At 35.8% G+C, this 19,980-nt stretch overlaps 1 protein-coding gene across 3 annotated transcripts; it reads right to left on the bottom strand.

The window, feature by feature from the left end:
* Nucleotides 1-3,206: 3,206 nt before the first annotated feature.
* Nucleotides 3,207-19,853, bottom strand: LOC108992579 (katanin p80 WD40 repeat-containing subunit B1 homolog). 3 transcript variants are annotated; one of them, XM_018967166.2, is made up of 18 exons: nucleotides 19,531-19,851; nucleotides 18,821-18,951; nucleotides 17,018-17,135; nucleotides 15,416-15,642; nucleotides 15,223-15,325; nucleotides 14,656-14,726; nucleotides 14,348-14,422; nucleotides 14,119-14,262; nucleotides 13,838-14,024; nucleotides 12,022-12,537; nucleotides 10,696-10,752; nucleotides 10,479-10,612; nucleotides 9,564-9,689; nucleotides 9,152-9,226; nucleotides 8,910-9,022; nucleotides 4,823-4,939; nucleotides 4,642-4,710; nucleotides 3,207-3,765 (listed from the first exon to the last, which is right to left on the bottom strand). In XM_018967166.2, exons 1-18 carry the CDS (start codon nucleotides 19,553-19,555, stop codon nucleotides 3,705-3,707), a joined length of 2,349 nt encoding a protein of 782 aa, XP_018822711.1. In that variant the 5' UTR covers nucleotides 19,556-19,851; the 3' UTR covers nucleotides 3,207-3,704. The 3 variants fall into 3 exon arrangements, with proteins under 3 accessions (XP_018822711.1, XP_018822714.1, XP_018822713.1); XM_018967169.2 differs by lacking the exons at nucleotides 18,821-18,951; nucleotides 19,531-19,851 and having other exon boundaries at nucleotides 3,705-3,765; nucleotides 15,416-15,647; nucleotides 17,018-17,126; XM_018967168.2 differs by lacking the exons at nucleotides 3,207-3,765; nucleotides 4,642-4,710 and having other exon boundaries at nucleotides 4,828-4,939; nucleotides 9,148-9,226; nucleotides 19,531-19,853.
* Between the last annotated feature and the right edge of the window lie 127 nt (nucleotides 19,854-19,980).

Below are 19,980 nucleotides of genomic sequence, written 5' to 3'. Positions count from 1 at the left end.
TTTGCTCAAAGTTGGGTTGATCTAGTAATGAATTGCATTGAGTCTATTTCATACTCAATTATGACCAATGGTATCCCTTAACAAGCCTTTAAACCATCAAGAGGAACTAGGCAAGGTGCCCCCTTATCACTTTATCTATTCATCTTATGTGATGAGGTGCTGAGTTATATGCTTAACTATGTAGAAAGGATACAAGCTATTGCAAGTATTCCAATTGTTTGAGGCAAGTTACATATTAATCACCTTTTCTTTATAGATGATAGTTTGCTTTTCTGCAAAGCAAATTCTCTTGAATGGAGCAGATTGATTCATAGGCTAAGCATGTATGAAAATGCATCTGGACAAAGGTTAAACAAGGAGGAAACTACCGTCCAGTTTAGCAGAAATACACCAAGAGAAGTTCAAGAAATCATTATGAACATAGCAAGAGTCAAATCAACTGTGCCTTATGAGAAATATCTTGATTTTCTAACTCTGGTTGGAAGATCTCGAGCCAATTCCTTCGAAAGTATCTTGGACTAGTTAGATTCAGGATTAGCAACAACAAAGTCAAGACCCTCTCTCAGGCAAGCAAAGAAATCCTCCTTAAGTCAGTAGTGCAAGTTTTTCCTACATATAGCATGAGAGTCTTCAAACTTCCTTGCAGCCTTGGCAGAAACATTAATAGAATTATGCAAAATTATTGGTGGGGTCAACAAGATCAAGAGAGGAAAATTCATTGGATTTCATGGAGCACAATGGGAAAATCAAAATCTGGGATTTAAAGATCTAGAGGTTGGTTATTCTTGCAAAGCAAGGCTGGTCATGCTTATTACATTACCCTCAGTCACTAGCATCTCAAGTTCTAAAGATGAAATATTTCCCGAATGATACATTCTTTTAAGCTAAGATTTGCCGCATGCCCTCTTTCATATGGAGAAGTATCATTGCTGCTAGACATTTATTGGAATTAGGCACAATCTGGAGAATAGGGAATGGAAAAGATGTACATATCTAGAAAGACAAGTGGCTTCCACAACCATCCTCATTCATAATCCATAGTGCAGTAAAGGTGTTGGAAGGAAATGCAAAAGTGCAAGAACTCATTAATCCTAGTACTAAGAAATGGAGATCACCTCTAATTGATGAAATCTTTTTTAGAGAGGAAGCTAATATTATATAAAAAAAAAAAAATCCTCTAAGTTGTAGTAATAGCCCTTATAAATTGATTTGGAAATGATCTGCAGATGGTAAATTCACAATAAGAAGTGCTTATCATTTTCATAAAGAATTGGAAGAACAACCAAAGGGTCAGCCATCAAGTAGTGTTTATAGTAGACAAGTGTGGTCTGCCATATAGAAGCTGAATATTTCCCCAGCAAACAAAATTTTCTTGTGGAGAGCTTGTCGAGAAGGACTCCCTACCAATCTGAACCTGTCTAAGAAGGAGGTTGTGGAAAATCCTAACTGTCCTATTTGCATAGAAGGGGAGGAATCAGTAGCTCATGCTTTATGGAGTTGTCCGGCAGCACAAGATATATGGGGCCAATGTTCCAAAAAGATTTAAAAAAGCTCTCTATCTAAGAAGACTTTTATGGAATTGATAGAAAACATGTGGACTAATTCAGAAACATAAGTGATGGAGGAATTAGCTGTGGTTTTCATAAGAATTTGGCAGAGAAGAAATACTTTTGTCTTTCAAAAAGAGTTCAAGCATCCTAATGCAATGGTGAAGCAGTCACTAGAAGATTTGCAAGAGATGAAGGCCATATAGTCCATGAAAGTTGGTCAATCAAGCATTACCAGCTCAGAACAATGATGGACCCCCTTCTCCTATGAACACTTTCAAGATTAATTGGGATGTTTTTGTTGATAAGACTCATTGCAAAATTGGAATTGGAATCATAGTCCGAGATGAGAATAGATCAGTAGCTGCAACTATGAGAATAATCGATCCTTCTTTCCTGATCCTCTATTGGCATAAGCTATTGGCGCCTTCGAAGCTACCAATTTTGGTTTAAATCTAGGTCTAAGTCACATCATGTTGGAGGGTGACTCACTACATATTGTTAAAGACATAACAACAAAGGAAGAGGAATCCTGGCCTACAGCAGGAATGATTGTTAGTGATATCAAGAATCATATTCAAAACTATGCAAAGTGATCAATCCATCATGTGATCTAATATGCAGTCATTGATCTAATATGCTTTGATGAATAATACAAGTTTCCTTCCAAAAAAAAAAAAAATTGAACAATATTTTTTCTTTATTGTATAAGTAATAATAAAATGATATAAAGAATAAAGTGAGGGTAAAGTCAAAGAGACAAGTAATAGGAAATCAATAATCGTTATAAGATTAAAATTTTTTCTCTCTCCTCATTAAGTTAGTAGTCATAAATAGTAGCAAATCTCTCATCTCATAAGTTACACAAAACCAAACTATCTCATCTTATTCATCTCATTTCATTATTATAACTTTCAACAAAATCAAACTATCTCATCTCATATTATAATAATCTTTTATTCAACTTTCAACAAAATATCTCATCTCATCTCATCTCATCTGAATTGCGTAACTAATCTAGACTTTAATCTTAATGTTAATAAATCGAACGGATTTATTGCAATACCATAATAATAGAAGATTTTTTTTAGCGTGTGAAAGGTTGGGGATAGGTTAATAAAATAAAATGAAATGAAATGATGAGGCGACTCAATGAAATACGAAGAGAAATTTCTACCGCTGTGGCCCCTCCCTCCCATAAATAATATAGTAATTACTTCCTTATTTGATTTAAATATTTTTCGTAAGTAATAAAACATCGTTAAAAAACGGAATTAAAAATTTAAATACAAAGAAATCATTAAAGTTGTCCCACCAAACCATATGAAGAAGTCACTCCACAACACATTAGCCCTAGCAAATGCAAATACCAATCTACATCTTCCATAAATACAATGCCTACAGTCTGATTAGCATAACCCCAACCTTCAAAATGAAGGTCTGGAGTTCGAAACCCCTCTCACCCAATCAAATAATAAAAATATATATATATATTGGTAAGAATCCTTCCTAAGGAACTCATCTATGCAAAATACGGAACTCTTGAAGGAGCCCTACTCCACCAAATACTCGTCCGAAGATAGGGATTGTTCTCATAATAAGTGACAAGGACATTACAGAAAGACTGAGCACTGAACATCCACCCAAAAAAGCTAGTCTTCACCTCCTTGTCCCAGACCAATACAAGATTCTTCATTGTCATAAAGAACTGAATTAGTGTTAATAACTACTGCAGCAGTGAAGAAAACATATTTTTATATATACTTTCATTGAATTCATTACAAATGCAGTATAATGCATATGAATTATAAACAGGCAAATCATTACATACAATTGAACCAAAGAGAGAATTGATATTTTCCACAAAAGAATCAAAATTTGGGGATTATGTTGCCAGAAGACCAAGTTTGGAATAATTGCTGCAGTCTTCTTGCTCTTACACTGGCATTGAAAGATGTTGCTTCCAAATATAGCGCTCTTTACTGACAAAAGCCGGGGACAATGACAAAGGCCCAGAGATTGGAAGAAAATTGCTCGATATGATAGCCTTATAACTCAATGTAAGAAATGTACTGTTCGATAAGTAGTCCCCTCCAACGGATGTCAGTTTAGCTGCCCTTTCTCGCCTGCAGAAATTTGTTGGCTTGGCAGCATTGGTCACGATTCTTGAAGAACTAGATTCAATTCCCGAGCAGATTTTGCCAGCAATCCACCCTTCCTGCATTAAAAACCAAGAGAAAGATTATTGATGCATCAATTACTAAATTTGCATTGAAAGTCAATCAGACTGCACACAAGAAAGGGCATTCTACTTATCAAAATTAAGCAATGATGTCACAAGACTCACAAATGACCATTGAAGGTTCAGCATGCCACAATGAATCTGGCAAAAGAAAAAAAAAACTAGTAGACACGCATGCAACAGAGCCAAGGATTTGTGGTTTGGCCGCACATGTGTGCACACACCCGCAACCTAGGGAGAGGTCTTCATGAATGTCATATTGATGAAGGCCAAGTATTTAGCTATTGGTCTCCAAATATTAATTTACTTGAAATTGCTAAACTTTTCTTCCTCCAAGATAAAGCTCAGCACTTGGGTTTCAGCCATTCAGGGATCAGGATGATTCAAAGGCCAGGTTTCTCAAACCCCTCCAATTCAAATACCTACAATCTTTACTACTTTTCTTGTCAACAATGCAACCTATTTTTCCGCTCCCTTTCCTTCGTTTTGGGGGGATACTATTGCATAAGACATTCAAAAGAGAACATTCTAAATCCTATGTAGAATGTGATATTTCAAGACCATGAGAAGACAATAATGTTAAAAGTCACTGTATTCAGTACCCTTTATGTTTGAATAGCTACTCATAATGGCTCAAACTCCCTAATTTTCTAGATTTCAAAGACTCATGTCCTTTTTGTTATCCTGTTGTATGCTTCCTGAGTACTATAGTTGCGCCCCTGTGCTTTTAATAAAAGTGCATTACTTACACACACACACACACATAAACATTCCAAGCCTATATGGAAACTTTGCATACACTCTATTCCAATTGAATACTTTCTAGTGTGAAACTCAAGATCACATGCTTACCTTACAAGCTCCGGGAGAATTTTCTGGATCTTTTGCAGCTGGATAAAACACTGGTTGCAGCAGGATAGCCTGTGCATAAATTTCAGATGAAGTTCGTTCATTGCACCAAATAAATCTCACTCAACCATACCCACCCAAGAAAGTAAAATCAAAATTAGCATATTATTGTGAAAAATGAAACCTTTGCTCTGCCTGAAGATCAACACCAACAGTGGGAGGTGCTGAAACGGTTGAGTATATCACTGAGCCGAACACTGCTACAAGCTTCAATAGCATCTCCAATGACACATTTGCATGCCTGTAACAGTGGCAGCATAAGAATATGTCTATTAGAACTTATCTGTAACCACAATGAGATTCAGGTAAAGTACTAACTCATTGTAGCAAATATGGTAAATTTAAACAGCACCAAATATCATTTGACACCCTTTCAGTGATATTCACATTCCTAAAAGGAAAATGATAAACCTACAACTCTTTACACAACCCTTTTCACAATTATGTTGTAAATGAGGGGCATTTTTGAAAGACAACTTACAAAAGTATCATCATTTTACTAAAATACCATGATTTTAAAAGATGGTTGTGAAAATGGTAGGGTATCTTCATCAACTCTTCTTTTTCCTGAGATTGAATTCCCCTCACCAACACACCCCCCCCCCCCCCAAAAAAAAAAAAAAAAAAAAAAAAACAAAACAAAAGGTCAAGGTGCTACTATCTAGACTCTAGACGAGTATACTATAGAATCCAGGCTTGCCAATCATGAGAGCTTAATTATACTTATTATAAACCACATGAGAATTCAGACGTAAAATCAAATATTTATAGCTCTAGTGATCAAGGATGGGCTTGGGATCTGTATTGGTGAGCGCTAGGAACACTTAAGCACATGCACCGTCTAAAACCTAAATGCAAAACACACTCACGTTTGATTGAATTATAGCAAATATTTTAAAGATGATGTATAATAACAAAAAAACCATAAAATACATTAAAAAAAGGTTTACAACAAAAGACAAAAAATATCTTTGGCCTACTAACCCAATTTATTAGAGTATTAGGCAAAAAAAAATTCAAGTAATCAAGTAATTACATAAAATTTAAATAAAACATTTTTTTAATTCTCTTTTCCTTTACTAAATATACACGTGTATGATATTTGATAGCCATAATCAAATTGAAGTCGTAACACCCAGGCCCATGAAGAAGCCCAGCCCCTGAGGAAGGATGACGTCGTTTTATTGGTATGTCATCTTCTCTCCTTCTTTTTCTCCCCCTCCCCGACGGTTTCTCCTTTCCCCTTCAGTTTTTCTTTTTCTTCCGTCACTCTCACTTCCTCCTTCCACTACGATCGTCTCTCATTTCAACAGCCATTGTGCAATCATCTTCCACTCATTCCTACGTTCAGTTAGGTTTTGTACTGCTCGCCGCCGCCTCTCCTCCTAAGGCCTTAGTTGCCAACGAGTCCCACCGCCTGAGCTCGACATGGTAAGCTTTTCCTCTACCCATTTCACGCTCTCTGTGTTTTCTTTGTCTCCCCATGCGCCATTTCCTCATAAATTTTCCCTCTTGCATATCATTACCTCCCTTCTCCCCGTCGTGCATCACTGTTGTCAAGAGTCGTAGCCAGTTGTCCTCACCACGCCAGTAAGCTACAGTGGTCCCTCCATCTCTGTCTCTTCTCCATTGATCTGCATCTCTCACTCTCCCTCTCTATCTCTCTTCTATTGCTCTGTTTCAGTGGGTTTTTCAGTCACTTGATTTGTGTCGTAGCGAGTCCAGCCACCGAACACCGTTATACATGGCCACAACAGTAAGTCTTATATTCTCTTTCATTTGTTCTCATTCTCTCTAAACCCAAGATTTGTCCTCTCTGTTAGTGCCGCCATTGTGACCAATGGAGTTAGTGGCATTGCATAGCCTTTGTTCAAAGTACCGCCAAGGTAATGCATCTAAAGGGTTGCTCGATTTTAGTCCCCATTGCACTTTATTAACCACTGTAAGAAATTGTTTTTGCTCGGTATCACAGGATGTCTCCAACACCCTAGACAGTGTCGTTTTGCTCTAATTCCAAGGGCCACCGCATGAGATTAGGTGCGACATTCAAACTATTAGGCACATTTTTGCATTGTTACGTGTATGATCTGAATGATTGGTGGTTGCTGGAATTTTAAGGAATTATGTTTGAATGATAGAATCTATAAGTTCTGTTGTTTCTTGTTGGGTTGTTGTTTGACATGTCAGAAGTCTCGAGTTTGTGGTGTTGTGGGCAGAGGAGACTTGATGTGTGCAGCTGTGTGGGTTGAGTTGTTGGCTGTTTGGGTTGATATATGGTTGTTTGGGTTGATAAGTGGCTGTTTGGGTTGATGTGTATGGCTGTTTGAGTTGACGTATGTGGCTGTTTGGGCTTTTTGATTTGCTGGAAAATGTGGTTATTCTGCTTGACAGGGAGTGTGATGAATTAATTACGGCTGTTGGGTTATTTGACACGTTGGGAGTGAGCTGGTTGGCTTGAAAATGTGGTTGTTTTGCTTGACGGGTGTGTGATAAATTAATTACTAATTATGGGCTGGCGTTAATCTATCGTTAGAATCGGGTAATTGCTGTTAGTTGGATTGGTTTTGTGTTTGTGTAGGTTGTTAATATGTCGGTGAATATTATGGTTTAGGTGTTGATATTACTAGAGTTCGGGCTCAAGACTTAGACAATACACTGCTAGAGTCTAAGTAAGCAGTGCACCTATACTAGACTTTGCATAAAAAGAATGGACTAAGGTTGATTTTATGAAAACATGCATTTTGTTTTGTTATGAAAAACTTGAAAACAACCTCGATCATTTTATCTGCATTACTCATGATATCCGTATAAGAGAAAAAAATATTTTTTCATGACTGGTGTATACATGAGCAATTTTTAGCATTCTGTTCTTAGTTGTATAAAAAGAGCAATTATGAAAATATGAAATTATGTACATGATTATATGAAAATTATCTGTTTCTATTGAGTACTCTGCTATGATATGATGCTATATCTAAAAACCTCTAGCAAGACTTTCTGTTTCTGCTTCCGTCCCGACCTTATCACGGGTGTAAAACTGTGGCTTCTGTTATAATGTTAGTACCAACATCTCTATTTCTAGTGCACCCACTTCGGAAACAAAGTGGTTTTCTGCGTGGTCTTTCCTGTGTGCACACTCAAGACTCCAAGAATAATAAGGAAAAAATTTCACATTCTGTTTCTGCTCGGTTGCAAACCCTACCACGGGGTTTAAACATGAAATACTGTTCTGTTATGATGTTTTTCAGTTATGTTTATGCCAAAGGATTTTGTATATTTTGTTCTACATACTATACTAACTTATGTTTACATACTAGTATATGTTCATTGCTTACTATATTGTTGATAACTCACTCAATTACATTCAATATTTTCAAATGATTTTGATGGTTCAACCAGGAATCAGGAATAGGAAGCATGGGCAGGATTAGCTGAGGATAGTGGATTTACTACCTAAGGGTACTATGATTATTGGAGGATTTTATTTAGTAGATTGGATTCTTATTCTGTAGATTTGGTTTATTTTGGGATGTTGATATTAACCTTGTCGATTGATTAGACCTCGTGGAGTTTGGTATTTTGGAACTTTGTTGATGTTAGTTTTGTGGATGTATATTTTTTTTTATAAAAGAGCTTTGGTGAGTTGTAGAAATGTTTTTGTTATGATCCTTGGAGTATATATATTGTATTGTTGGGAGATGATTTAGGTAACAGGAGCTAACTTCCTGGACCTCCGGGTATGGGGCATTACAAAAGTACATGGTTAAATCAAAATATACCAAAAAGGCCATGACCAAAAAAGATCAAGAATTGTAGGTATCGACTTCTATGCTAACATGATCAATTAAATGGCACCATATACATAACACGCAACAAGAAGTGGCGCCATGATATGATAAATGATCTTCAATATCATATGCATACTTATGAATATTTTGTTTACATAATTTTCTAGGTATTGAACTGATTTTTATAACTTTTTTTTTTAATTACAAAGAGTGCTTTAAGCATGCTTTTACCAATGATATTCCCCTGGATTGCCTGATACACAGTTCTGGTGAGTGGGACTGTGTATCTGGGGTTTACTCCCTATGGCAGGTCCGAAGGACCCTGCCATGGTGAGATTCCATGTCATCAAAAAATCCCAGCACAAACATCCTCCAGCCCAAGCATTATGAATTTTCCAATCATCTCATGCATTAAAAAATTACCTTTCTACCTTGCTATCAAGCAAACCCAAAAGCACAGGAAGCAAGCAAGAAAACAGATCTAAGGTAAGAATCTCCATTTTCTCCATAAGAACACTGGCCACATCTGCTTGCACCTGCACCAGCATCAAATGAATATTTAGTCAACAAAATATGTTTAAAAAAAAGCACTCATTACTAGTTGGAACCATTAGGAAAATTTTTTAATAATTATAAGCAGCGGAAGTCTTCTAATAGATACCCACAGAATGATCCGGCAGCTTCCTTAGCACACCAATGGCACCTTTGATATCATTCCGCTCCCAAAAATGTCGCACCACCTGTGAGCTCCCATTATGAATGATGTACATGACTTCCAGTGTAAAACAACTTTAGAAAGGGATCTACATGTAATATGTTCCTTGAACAACATTTGGTAAAGTATTGTTTTTCTTTTTATCTTTCCCAATCTTTGAACCAGCAAGAAGTTTTTCAATAATTAAGTAATATGCATTTTACATATTGTAAATTAGATTCACTAATGTACCATTCAAAATACATCCATGGCAAGTCAATATATTTGGCTTCCAGAGGTTATCTTTATAAGATGAACTTGTCCATGTCTAACAAAACTTACATGGAAAAATTTAATTATTCCCTTTGATCAACCACGGTTACCTGTAATTTTGTTAAGCGTGAGCGAAGGGTACTTAGGAATACTTCATGAGTTTGCATGAGATCATCAGTAACGTCCCTATCATTTGTGGAAGTCCAGTCCCTTCCAGAAGTTTGAGGTACTCCTTTCTGTTAGTTAAAAAAAGAAACGTGAAACAATATTTGAACTTTAACTAACCAGGAGTTACAATGTGTATCACTATTGAGCTTATTTGGGCAAACAGTAAATACAAAATTATGTTTCCAGAGCAAAAAATTTGGGCAAACAAAAACAGATTTCTATAAAACTAATAAATTTATTTGTTTTTATTGGCACCAGGTGTTAGGGACATAGTCCCAACTGATCCTGGGAGTGCACAAGCCCTCAGCAAGGATTTTCCTGCAGGTGCACCTTGGGTAATTCAAGGAGGAATTCCCCCAGTCTGACGGCCCCAAGAGTATGAATGCAGAGTTTTGAACCTAGCACGTCTGATTTATAAGCTCGCCCCAGGACCACTACGCAACCCCTTGGGGTTAAATATATTAGTTATTCTACTAAAAGAACTAATAAATTTATTTCTCAATGCTATGTAGAAGGTTTAAAGAAATCGCAATCATCTGATGATCACACCACCTTTGATTTGTAACTGGGAAGTTTGCCAATGAATCATTATTATTGAGCAACAACGCAAACAATCATGGTTCTAGTTTAACAGCAAAGTCCTAGCTTTGACAATGTCCAATGACTTGTTAATACACACTTCTGAAATTACTAACTCAAAAGTTTTACTCATAGGAACAAAAGTTCGACTTCTCGAACGCCTTATTAATTAAGATGTAAAATATTGAAATCAGAATCTGCAAAAGAAGTAGAGATGCCACTATAGATATTGCCTGTAGTCTAGAAAAGTTGTTCTTCTACATCAGAAATTTTTTTACCAGCATGGTGGGAGTCTTATCCATTTCAGGTATCACACAAGACACCGTAGATGTTTGCTCTTCATTGCTATTGACACTCTCTCTTCTTTCAAACCTCTCAACCAGAGAGCGAGTCCTTCCTTGTACAACTGCAACTGCCAAATGTAATTTTTTAAAGAATCAAGATCTATCCCACCTGTATATTCTATAAAAATACAGAGTTGGGAGAATGGTGAACCTCCATTGAAAATTTTAACAGGGCTTAGCCCTTTGTTGCAACTGAGGGATTCGTCGCCTGAAACATAATAATAAAGCTATTTATTCCAAGATACAGACTATAAATCTATTTTACAGATCAAAACAGATCATTACTAGTGGCCACTTTCTGATAGAGGCTTAAATAACCATGACTCAGCTACCCCATTATGAGGTAAAAGGAAAGGTACTACTACTTGCATGCATTTCAACTAGAATTGTACAGCCACCGCCGCCAGGACCAAGGAGTTGCAGTCCATTTTTTTATAAAATTTAAAAAAAGATTTATCATTGTTTATTTTTGTTTGTGAAATGTTTATTAACCTTTTATTAATGGAATTCTGACGAGATGATCAATTTGATCAATTGTAAAATCACAAGGAGTAAAAGGTATAATTGAAAAGCACAGGAAGTAACTTGACTTTAAGGCAAAATACAGGAACCAATTTAATATTTAACCCCAAAAAATACAGTCTGTTCGGTTAATGAAACTTTTAAGAATGTTTTTTGAAAACTTTTGAGATTTTTATTGGGTTTTGAGAAGGTAGATAAGAAAGTTTGAATAAATATTCTTTGAAGTATGTTTTGTATTGGGATTTGTGAAAGTGTCTGGGTAGTGTTGAAAGGCTGTTTGAATAATTTGATTAGGATATTAATTGATTTGATTTTTTTGTTTTTGACTTTCGCTGGAATCCAAGTAAATGATTGGATGAAAAGTTAAAAAGTTCAAACAGAAAATGTTTCATTTGACCAGATTACAACAGAAATAGAAAATGCTTTTGAGATTGAAAGATTTTTGGATTGAAGTCGCAAATTTTTTTTTAAATGTTATGGAAAGTTTAGAAATCAAACAAGGCCCAAGTGTCTGGAATTAGGTTTGTGATGAAAAAACTACAGAAGAACAAATTAATTAGAAACCAATGCATCTACCAGAAGGTAATTGTTGCAACTGTCACAAGCCGGTTTCAGGATAATGCATAAATGACCATTTTTTTTTATCAGAAATAAGATAAGTGAGATGGTTGTACTGAAGGTGTTGTAAGACTTCAACTATGCTTAACTTAATGCAGTCTGACAAAGCAGAATGGTACAAGACTTTGGTTGAGTGACCTGAGATTGTAGGGTTAAAGGCTTTGCTTTTTTAAAGTGTAAATGGAGATCAACAGCCAACCAAGACACACTCATTGGACAATTAGAGGGTAGAAAGAAATAGGTGAATGAAGGGAGAAGGAGACGAAACCCTACAAGCAATGAAAAAAACTAGTCACAACCCATCGTAAACACATAGCACTATAGTATATGAACTTACAGCTTTCCTGACTACAGGGCTTCTGTGGTGATAAAATTCTTTCAAGGTTCTCAGCAACACCTTTGATATGAGAACGTTCTTCCTCACATGATTTTCTACATCCATCTTCTGATGCAAGTTTGGATTGGAATTTTGAATTTATTGCACTATCTAAATTGCTCGACACATTGCTCAAATTTCCAGATTCAACAGTTTCTGGCAGCCTCTCAACCTCAACTTTGCTATTTGATGGCCTCCGAGCATGAGCTGGTTTGAGCAACATACCACGCTTTGTCCTTGAAAAGGTTATCAATTCTTTTCCAGAATTGACCCCATCTCTTCTGCCGGCGCTGTCCCTAGCTACAATGCTAGGCACAACGCATGTCTTATCAAGTACTTTTTCATTACATCTTGCATTCAAGCCTGCGACAGGACTTTCCTTCTTAGTTGGCGAACAACTAATTTCCTTTGGGGTTACCACTTTTAGAGAATTGAAGGACTCAACTCTTGGTGAGGTAACAAGCTTCCCACCAGCAGCTTTACAAATAAGAGAAAACAGCACATTAGAGAAAGTAGGATGAAAATGAAGGGAAAATAAAAGCACAATATCTATATGATCATAATATGAGTTATGAGTTAGTGCTTGTGTCAAATTAGACACCAATGAAAGCCTGTCTGCCACATACCACACTCCATGTGCTAGGCCTCCACATTGGATTAATTTGGGCAGAACCAAATTGTATCTATCTTCATAATCAGAAACCTGAACATCTCTGAATTACACAACCCCAGACTTAGTTTGGGATCAGAAAACCAGCAAGACTTTCAACAAATTGAGTACAAGCTAGAATATGCCTTTATGCGCATTTGCTACAAGGCACCCCCAACCCACTCTTAACATGGGCTGGACTATGTTGGTATCCAGGTCTAGGGTATGTAACAAGCTGCAAAAGGCGGCAAATTTGTCGCTACTTTCTGGATTTGAACCTTGGTCAACCTACCTATTCATTTAGAGACCATTATGACATGAGGTGCAACTATAACAAGGATAATGGCTTTTGTTACGTAAGTATATATACCATTACTTCAAAAAATGGAAGTGTGACAATAATAAGATTTATGGTTTTTTACTACCCAAGTATAATTTCCATTACTTCAAAATACATATGCTTAAGCCTTTTTGTGGGCACAGGACACTAAATTCTTTCAAAATCGCCGCCCTTACTCTTGCTTTCACACCATACTGAGCTAACTATGCTTGGCTAGAACAGGCCACATGCAATCTTAATCCATCTCCACAAGTACGCTCAGCCACTATATAGTGCTAAGCATCTAGAAATCTGTGGAATTGTACGAGAAAAATCACAGTAAATTTCCTCCAACTAAAAAATATGAAGGGAGGTCAATTTTGAGAGGAGGCAAGCGAAGCCAATCTCCAAGATCTGCCATAAAAGTGATACCAAACACTGAAAAGAATGATTTCATGTGACGTCATAATAAGATAGAAATTTAATTTAATGATTTTTCTTCTTTTTTATTGTTTTATTTTTCTTTATAAATATTTTAATTGGGGGTAAGTAGAAACCAAACCAAAATTAATAAGCCAGCCAAGCAGCTTGTGATGAAAACTAAAAGTCCATATCTGTAAGATGTTGGACAAGTCCAAAGTTCCCACATGCTTGGATCCAGACTGTTTACAATAGGTGCAAAAATACAAATTAACAAAAAAATATATTAAAAAAATTTGATGATTTAGAGAATCAACAGCTGTTTCAAAACTATAAAAACTGTTATTTATATTCTAAAAAACAAATCAGAAAGCAGAAATAAAACTTACAATCCACATATATGTTCTTTATCTCTTTCGTTTCATAATCAGGAGACATGCACCGCAAACCTGAAGCTGATCGGATACCACTTCCTACATCCTCAGAAGAATGACTTCCTGGGAAATTAAGGTTAATTTTCTGTTCCATAGAGTCATTTTGCTCAGGTATAGAATTAGCTGCATATGGCTCAATATGCTGTCACAGAGAATATAATTTTTAAATTGACCTCAAGATCCACAGAACAAGAAATAATAAGGAACAAGTTACTAGAAAAGATAATGGTGGATACCGATATATCTGCTGCCCAAACTCCAACAGAATTTCGATAGTATGAGCAAGCCAGAAGCTTTCCATCATGAATGCATAGGTCACCAAGTGTTGACCATCCCATATCAACAGCATCATGACATATTACAGGTTCCCATGAGTAAACCTACAATTCATAAGCATGGACATATGATGTTTATGTACCATCCTAACACAATCTCACAAAATTCCAGGGTGTGAACAATCCAAACCTTCAAACTATCTTCCACCCCAGAAAATAGAGTTCTCCCATCGGGATGAAAAGCAATTGCACGTACTCCTGTAGCCTGGAAAGGAGTAACTTATCTTCTTAGAAAAGTAGGATTAAATCCTCATCTATTATTATTAAGGGAATATGAAGTTCTCTCTAACCAAACCAAAGAATGAGAAAAGTTGACATAAGGAACGGAAAAAAATGGAGGCCTGGTACATGTCTTTGAGTTTCCAGACGAAGACTGAACTTCTACAATACTTAAATTTATAAAGCAGCTTTCAGATCAGAGAACACCACACTATATACCTCAGGTCTGGCAGATCCAATCAGTTCAAAGGTTTCCAGATCCCAAAATTTAACAGTTCTGTCTGCTGAACCTGGAAAACAATTTGTATGTTACAACACCTTACTAACGACTAAAAGGTTGGTAACAGTTCTAGAGGAAATGAATCAGATATATGTTACACATAACTTCAATGTTGGTAACCTGACATACATTTATTAAACATAGTTAAATAGGCAACTAAAAGGTTCAAAGCCACAGTTTATGCACGTTTTGTTTTGTATGCTACAGTTTATGTACATAATTTTTTTAGTGAACTAAATAGAAGATAGGCAACAGCAATTAACCAACTTACCTATAAAAAAAACAACTAATTAATTAACCACCATAGGTGCCTGTTGTATAGCCCCCCCCCCCCCAAAAAAAAAAAAAGAAACCTAATGGCTAATACAAAAATGCAGGATACAATTTTCACCTCCTTAGAGACTTATGGACCATTTTGAGAACTCCTCCTCGATCATGCAGAGCCTTTTTTTTTTTCCTAACAGACAGTCATAAGTCTGTAACCAACTTTTGGGTCAGATGCTCACCTGTGGCTAAGAGAAACTCAAGTGGGTGAAAATCTATCGATCGAATATGTCCTTCATGGAACTTAAAATCATGCAAGAGCTTTCCAGCCGTTAGATCCCACACCTGTTCAGCAGTAAGAGGAAGTTGCTGATTATAGACATTTATACAAAAACTTGCTGCAAGCTGCACACTAGCGGTGTGATCAATTAGTACCTTTACAATATTATCAAATCCACCAGAAACTACCCATCGACCATCGGGAGTGAATTTGATTGTACTAATGCCTTGAGTATGACCCTTGTATGTGTGGATGCATCCTTTCCTTCTAATATCCCAAATCTTTAGATTGGCATCCATGGAACCAGATGCAAAGAACTCTCCGAACGGATGAAATTCAACAGCAATGCAGTTGGAACTATGTCCAGTAAGAGTTCGAACCCCTACACTTCAATAACAATAACAAAAAGATCAGAAGTTTAATCACAAATTAATCTTACAATTCATGCAGCAATCCAAAGTGGAAAATTCTGTAGATTCTAACCCAAACTAGTAAATTGGAACCACAATAGCACCCCAAGATTATCAGGTAAAGCCCACTGAGTAGGTAATACTATCTATCATCTATATAAAGTTTGTATCAACTTCATTTGTCAACTTCCCTTTTTTTCTGCCAAAACAATTATTATTAAAGAAACAACAGCTAATATAGGGGTGTAAATTGGTCCGGTCCGATGATGGACTGAAACCCGGACCGGACTTAACATCCATAGGGACCGGACCGAACATCCATAGGGACCGGACCAGACCAGACCAGTAGCTATCGGTCCGTTTGGTCCGGCCTAATTATTTTATTTTTATTTTTTTCAAATAAATTAATAAAAAATTATTTAAGTTACTAAATTAAAATTAAGTGAATTATTAATATGGATTATGTAACTAACTCATTAAAAAAATATTTTACTATAATTATATTTATGATGTTGATAGTTACTACTTACTAACTTAGACTTTACTCTTTAGTATGCATAATTATTAATTGTTGGGGTAGAGACTGGTTTTGGAGCTGAAAAATCAAGAAACAGTGAGTTCGTTCGAGTCTTACGCGACAGTGGACTCGAGCGAGACACAAACCCCAGTGTTTGCTCGAGTCACGTTCGACACCCCGCTCGAGCCAATGTTAATGAATATCAAATAATTTCATTGTATATAGATTATTCACGCTTGCTTGCAACTTAGGTATTTAAAAACAATTACCTAATTATTTTAATTAAGTGTAAATAGTAGAATATGTATAAATGTATGATGTATTAACTATTTACATATAATGACATAAATTATCACATGATTTATTATTTATTATTAATTGATAGCATATATTATTTTATATTTTATATTGTCAATGATAATAAATTAGATAAAAATTACATTATTAACTTATATAATTACTATATAAAAATAATATATTAAATTATTAAAAATATTTTTAAAAATATATATAGGGGTTCGGTCCAATTCGATCCATTCCGATCCAAAATTTGTAGACCCTAGGACTGGACCGAATGTCATCAATCCACATATTTTAGGACCGAGACCGACCGGTCCATAATTCGGTCCGGTCGGTTTTGCCGGTCCGGACCGAATTACTTACAGCCCTAAGATTATATAATCTATTATTTTTTATTGGAACCAGGTGTCCAAGAAAAAAGTCCCGACTAATAATCTGTTATTTGTAATATAGAGAACAACGTAATGGTTCTTTCAATCAAAGAATTCGATGAATCAAGCAATAAGAAACTAATCTAGGAAGTGACTTACTCTTTACTTCCTGCAAATCCCAGAGCTTTATCACACCATTAGAAGCTCCGGCAAGCACCAAAACTTCTGACGAATCAAAAGCAACCGATTCAACTGGACTTGTATGGCCACACAGGCTCTGCACATGTAAAACAACACTCATTGAAATGTTCCAGCAAATGCATGGCCCTCATCAAACTAGGTTTAAAACAATTATAAAAGAAGGGTAGTTCGAAACTCAATTATAAGGGGGTGATTTCAACATATTAATCCATGCACGTTGTTTCAAAATTAGGGAGGCAGGCACATGCAAGGATCACCCAGCTTGCCAATTATTTAGATGACTTAACTTGAAAAAAAAAAATGTCCTTATAATGTGCAATATGGAATGAGGAACGAAAAAACACAAACACAAACAACACACAAAGAAAGTTATAATGCATCCAAATAAAGGAATAAACGTACTATCATGTAGTTTCTAATCGACCATTTAAGGGATAGAACTTCATCTCATGAGTTATGCTAAGAGTGCTTGTGTCCCAAATATAATTACACGAGCTTTAGTCTGCACTTATTTTGTTGATCACACTGTACAAGACTATATGTTGGAAACATGTGTACAAGCAAATCTGAACAAAGAATTGGTGTGGGTTTTGTGTGTATCAATTATACTGACATATATTTCTCTTTTATACAAATGTTTTCCCATTGTACAAGCAAAGATCTCGTGTATATCCAATCTTTTGATTAGATATTATCACATTCTAATTTGTATGGTTTTTCATTACTTTGAACCAGTGTGCATCAAAGGAGACACTCATACGCTATTCCTAATTTAACTAGGCAAGTAGGCTCACTGGTGAACCAAACTGAACCATCTGGTTTTGTAATAATCAAAACCTGACCAACCGATTCATCAAGGAAACCGAATGTATCTGACCTTTTGGTTTGGTTCGATATTTCGCTCATTTCTTTCCCAAACTTTTTTACATTATATAAATTAGATTCCTTAATCTGATTATGTGTAATAACATTGATATCACGATACTCTCCAAGATATTAAATTGTTAATGAGTTAAGGAGCATATAAAAATGGAAGTTAATTTATACATAAATAATTTACTAATGTGCATGAATGAATCATCTAATTAATAAGTGCTATGTAATACATACTAGTTACTGCATATTAAGATATGCAAGCGCAACAACTAATTGGTAGGTGATAGTTTTGATAAATACTATGTAGTATGCACTAATTTACTAACCACTATACAATATACGTATATGTTATACACTTAATATGTTAAAAACTTGGCCCAGTTTGAATACAAAAGTCTCTCTAACTCATCTCATCTAATCGTTATAACTTTTTCAACTTTCCACACAAAATATAAGAAACAATTCAACTTTTTCAAATTCCAAAACAATAATAATATTAAAAAATCTTTATTCAACTTTCATCTCAATCCATCTCATCTCAACTCATTATCCAAACCTCCCCTTAATATTAATATTCATGCATGAGTAAGCTTATATCAAGTATAAATAATAAGATTAAAATTTCAAGCTATAATTATTATCTTTACAATATGTATAATCAATATAGTATATAAAAAAAGTTCTAAAAACTATACAGTATATTAATTCGGTTCATTTAGGTTTGGTCCACAAACTGCAAACCGGAACCGAACCAAACTAGGAAAAACACCGAATCTACAAACCACCACCCGACCCAAACATGGAACCAGACCAGTTTGCCGGGTTATTCTTACACCCCTAGGCAAGTTCAAGAATAATGCAGTAGAATAAGATTTGAACTCTAACCATTACGGAATTGGGTTTCCCAACCGCCCAAAGATTAACTTTGTGGTCATCCCCGCCAGTGATAAAAAGACGGCACGCCTTCTTCCCAATATTCACGCAGTTCACACTCGCTGAATGAGCCACAAGTTCCTCTATTATTTCATTCAGTCAAGAAATCACACGGCTCAATATATAAACCACATCACTTATTCCCCTTTTTTTGTTTTATTGATAGAACTAAAAAAAAAAAAGTTATATATTAAAAATACTGGTTATAACCTTTTCTAGAGTCTAACGCTCCTAGTTGCTGAAGACATTGAATAAAGAAAAAAAGTACTGAAAAATATTCAAGCTTGGCCGAGAATTCAAAACCCCATTTAACAGCAAAGCCTGAAGTATGTTTAACTAGGTTTAGTTCAATTAAAACCATATTTCAACTCTCTCAGCAACCAAACAGAGCCTAAAGAAATCCTTTAACTAAACAAAAGTAAAAAGAAGAAACCAAAAATGGAATGCCGGTTAAACCATTTTCCCAAGAAAAATAACAAAAGTACAGTTGATACTTTTTATAAAAAATGTATTTTCAACTAAGAATTTCCAAAAGAAGCTCAAATACTAACAGCAATAAACCGTAAAATTTGAAGCAAAAAGCCCAAATCCTGAATTTATTGAAGCCGTGCAAGCGAATAAAAGCAAGACTAGTGGGGAAAAATAAAACTTAGAAAGGATACGCAGCATATAACCACGCTTGACCATTTTTCCTGGAAGCAAGCTTGAGTAATCCGAGTCCGAAGCTACAACAAGGATATCGAGAAATGAAAAAGTTAAATTGCAGTAACGGAGGAAACTGCTTCACTTCTGGGAAATCCTCGCCGGAAGAAAAAGATCGTTCTGGGGCCGAGGAAATGAACTCCGTCCCGAAGAAAGAAAATATAGTAGTACAGAGAGATTATAGAAGATTCAACAATTCCAACGCTCTTTTCTTTTGCTTTTTCTTCTCTTTTTTTTCTCTTGAATTTGTTTGCTTTTCTGAGACGCGTCGGAGAGAGAGAGAGAGAGAGAGAGAGAGAGGGGGGGGGGGCTGCTTGCTTGAATTCTGACCATGATTGAGCCAGGTCTCTGCTCTTTTTTTAAAAGACCCAATTGCCCCTCCATTTCTCCTGGTTCTGAAAAACCCAAAT

This window comes from Juglans regia, chromosome 4 (genome assembly GCF_001411555.2).
Source record: "Juglans regia cultivar Chandler chromosome 4, Walnut 2.0, whole genome shotgun sequence".
NCBI classification, from domain to species: Eukaryota; Viridiplantae; Streptophyta; class Magnoliopsida; order Fagales; family Juglandaceae; genus Juglans; species Juglans regia.
This window is presented reverse-complemented; position numbering and strand designations above follow the sequence as displayed.

What these genes read in the sequence shown, in the direction of transcription:
- LOC108992579 (XM_018967166.2), bottom strand. Translation starts at nt 19,555, where the DNA reads ATGGTCAAGCGTGGTTATATGCTGC. An exon ending in GCCCTGTAGTCAGGAAAGCT is followed by an intron (nt 10,753 to 12,021) that starts GTAAGTTCATAT and finishes ATTATGTTTCAG; the next exon opens with GCGACGAATCCCTCAGTTGC. An exon ending in GATCTTCAGGCAGAGCAAAG is followed by an intron (nt 4,711 to 4,822) that starts GTTTCATTTTTC and finishes ATTTATGCACAG; the next exon opens with GCTATCCTGCTGCAACCAGT.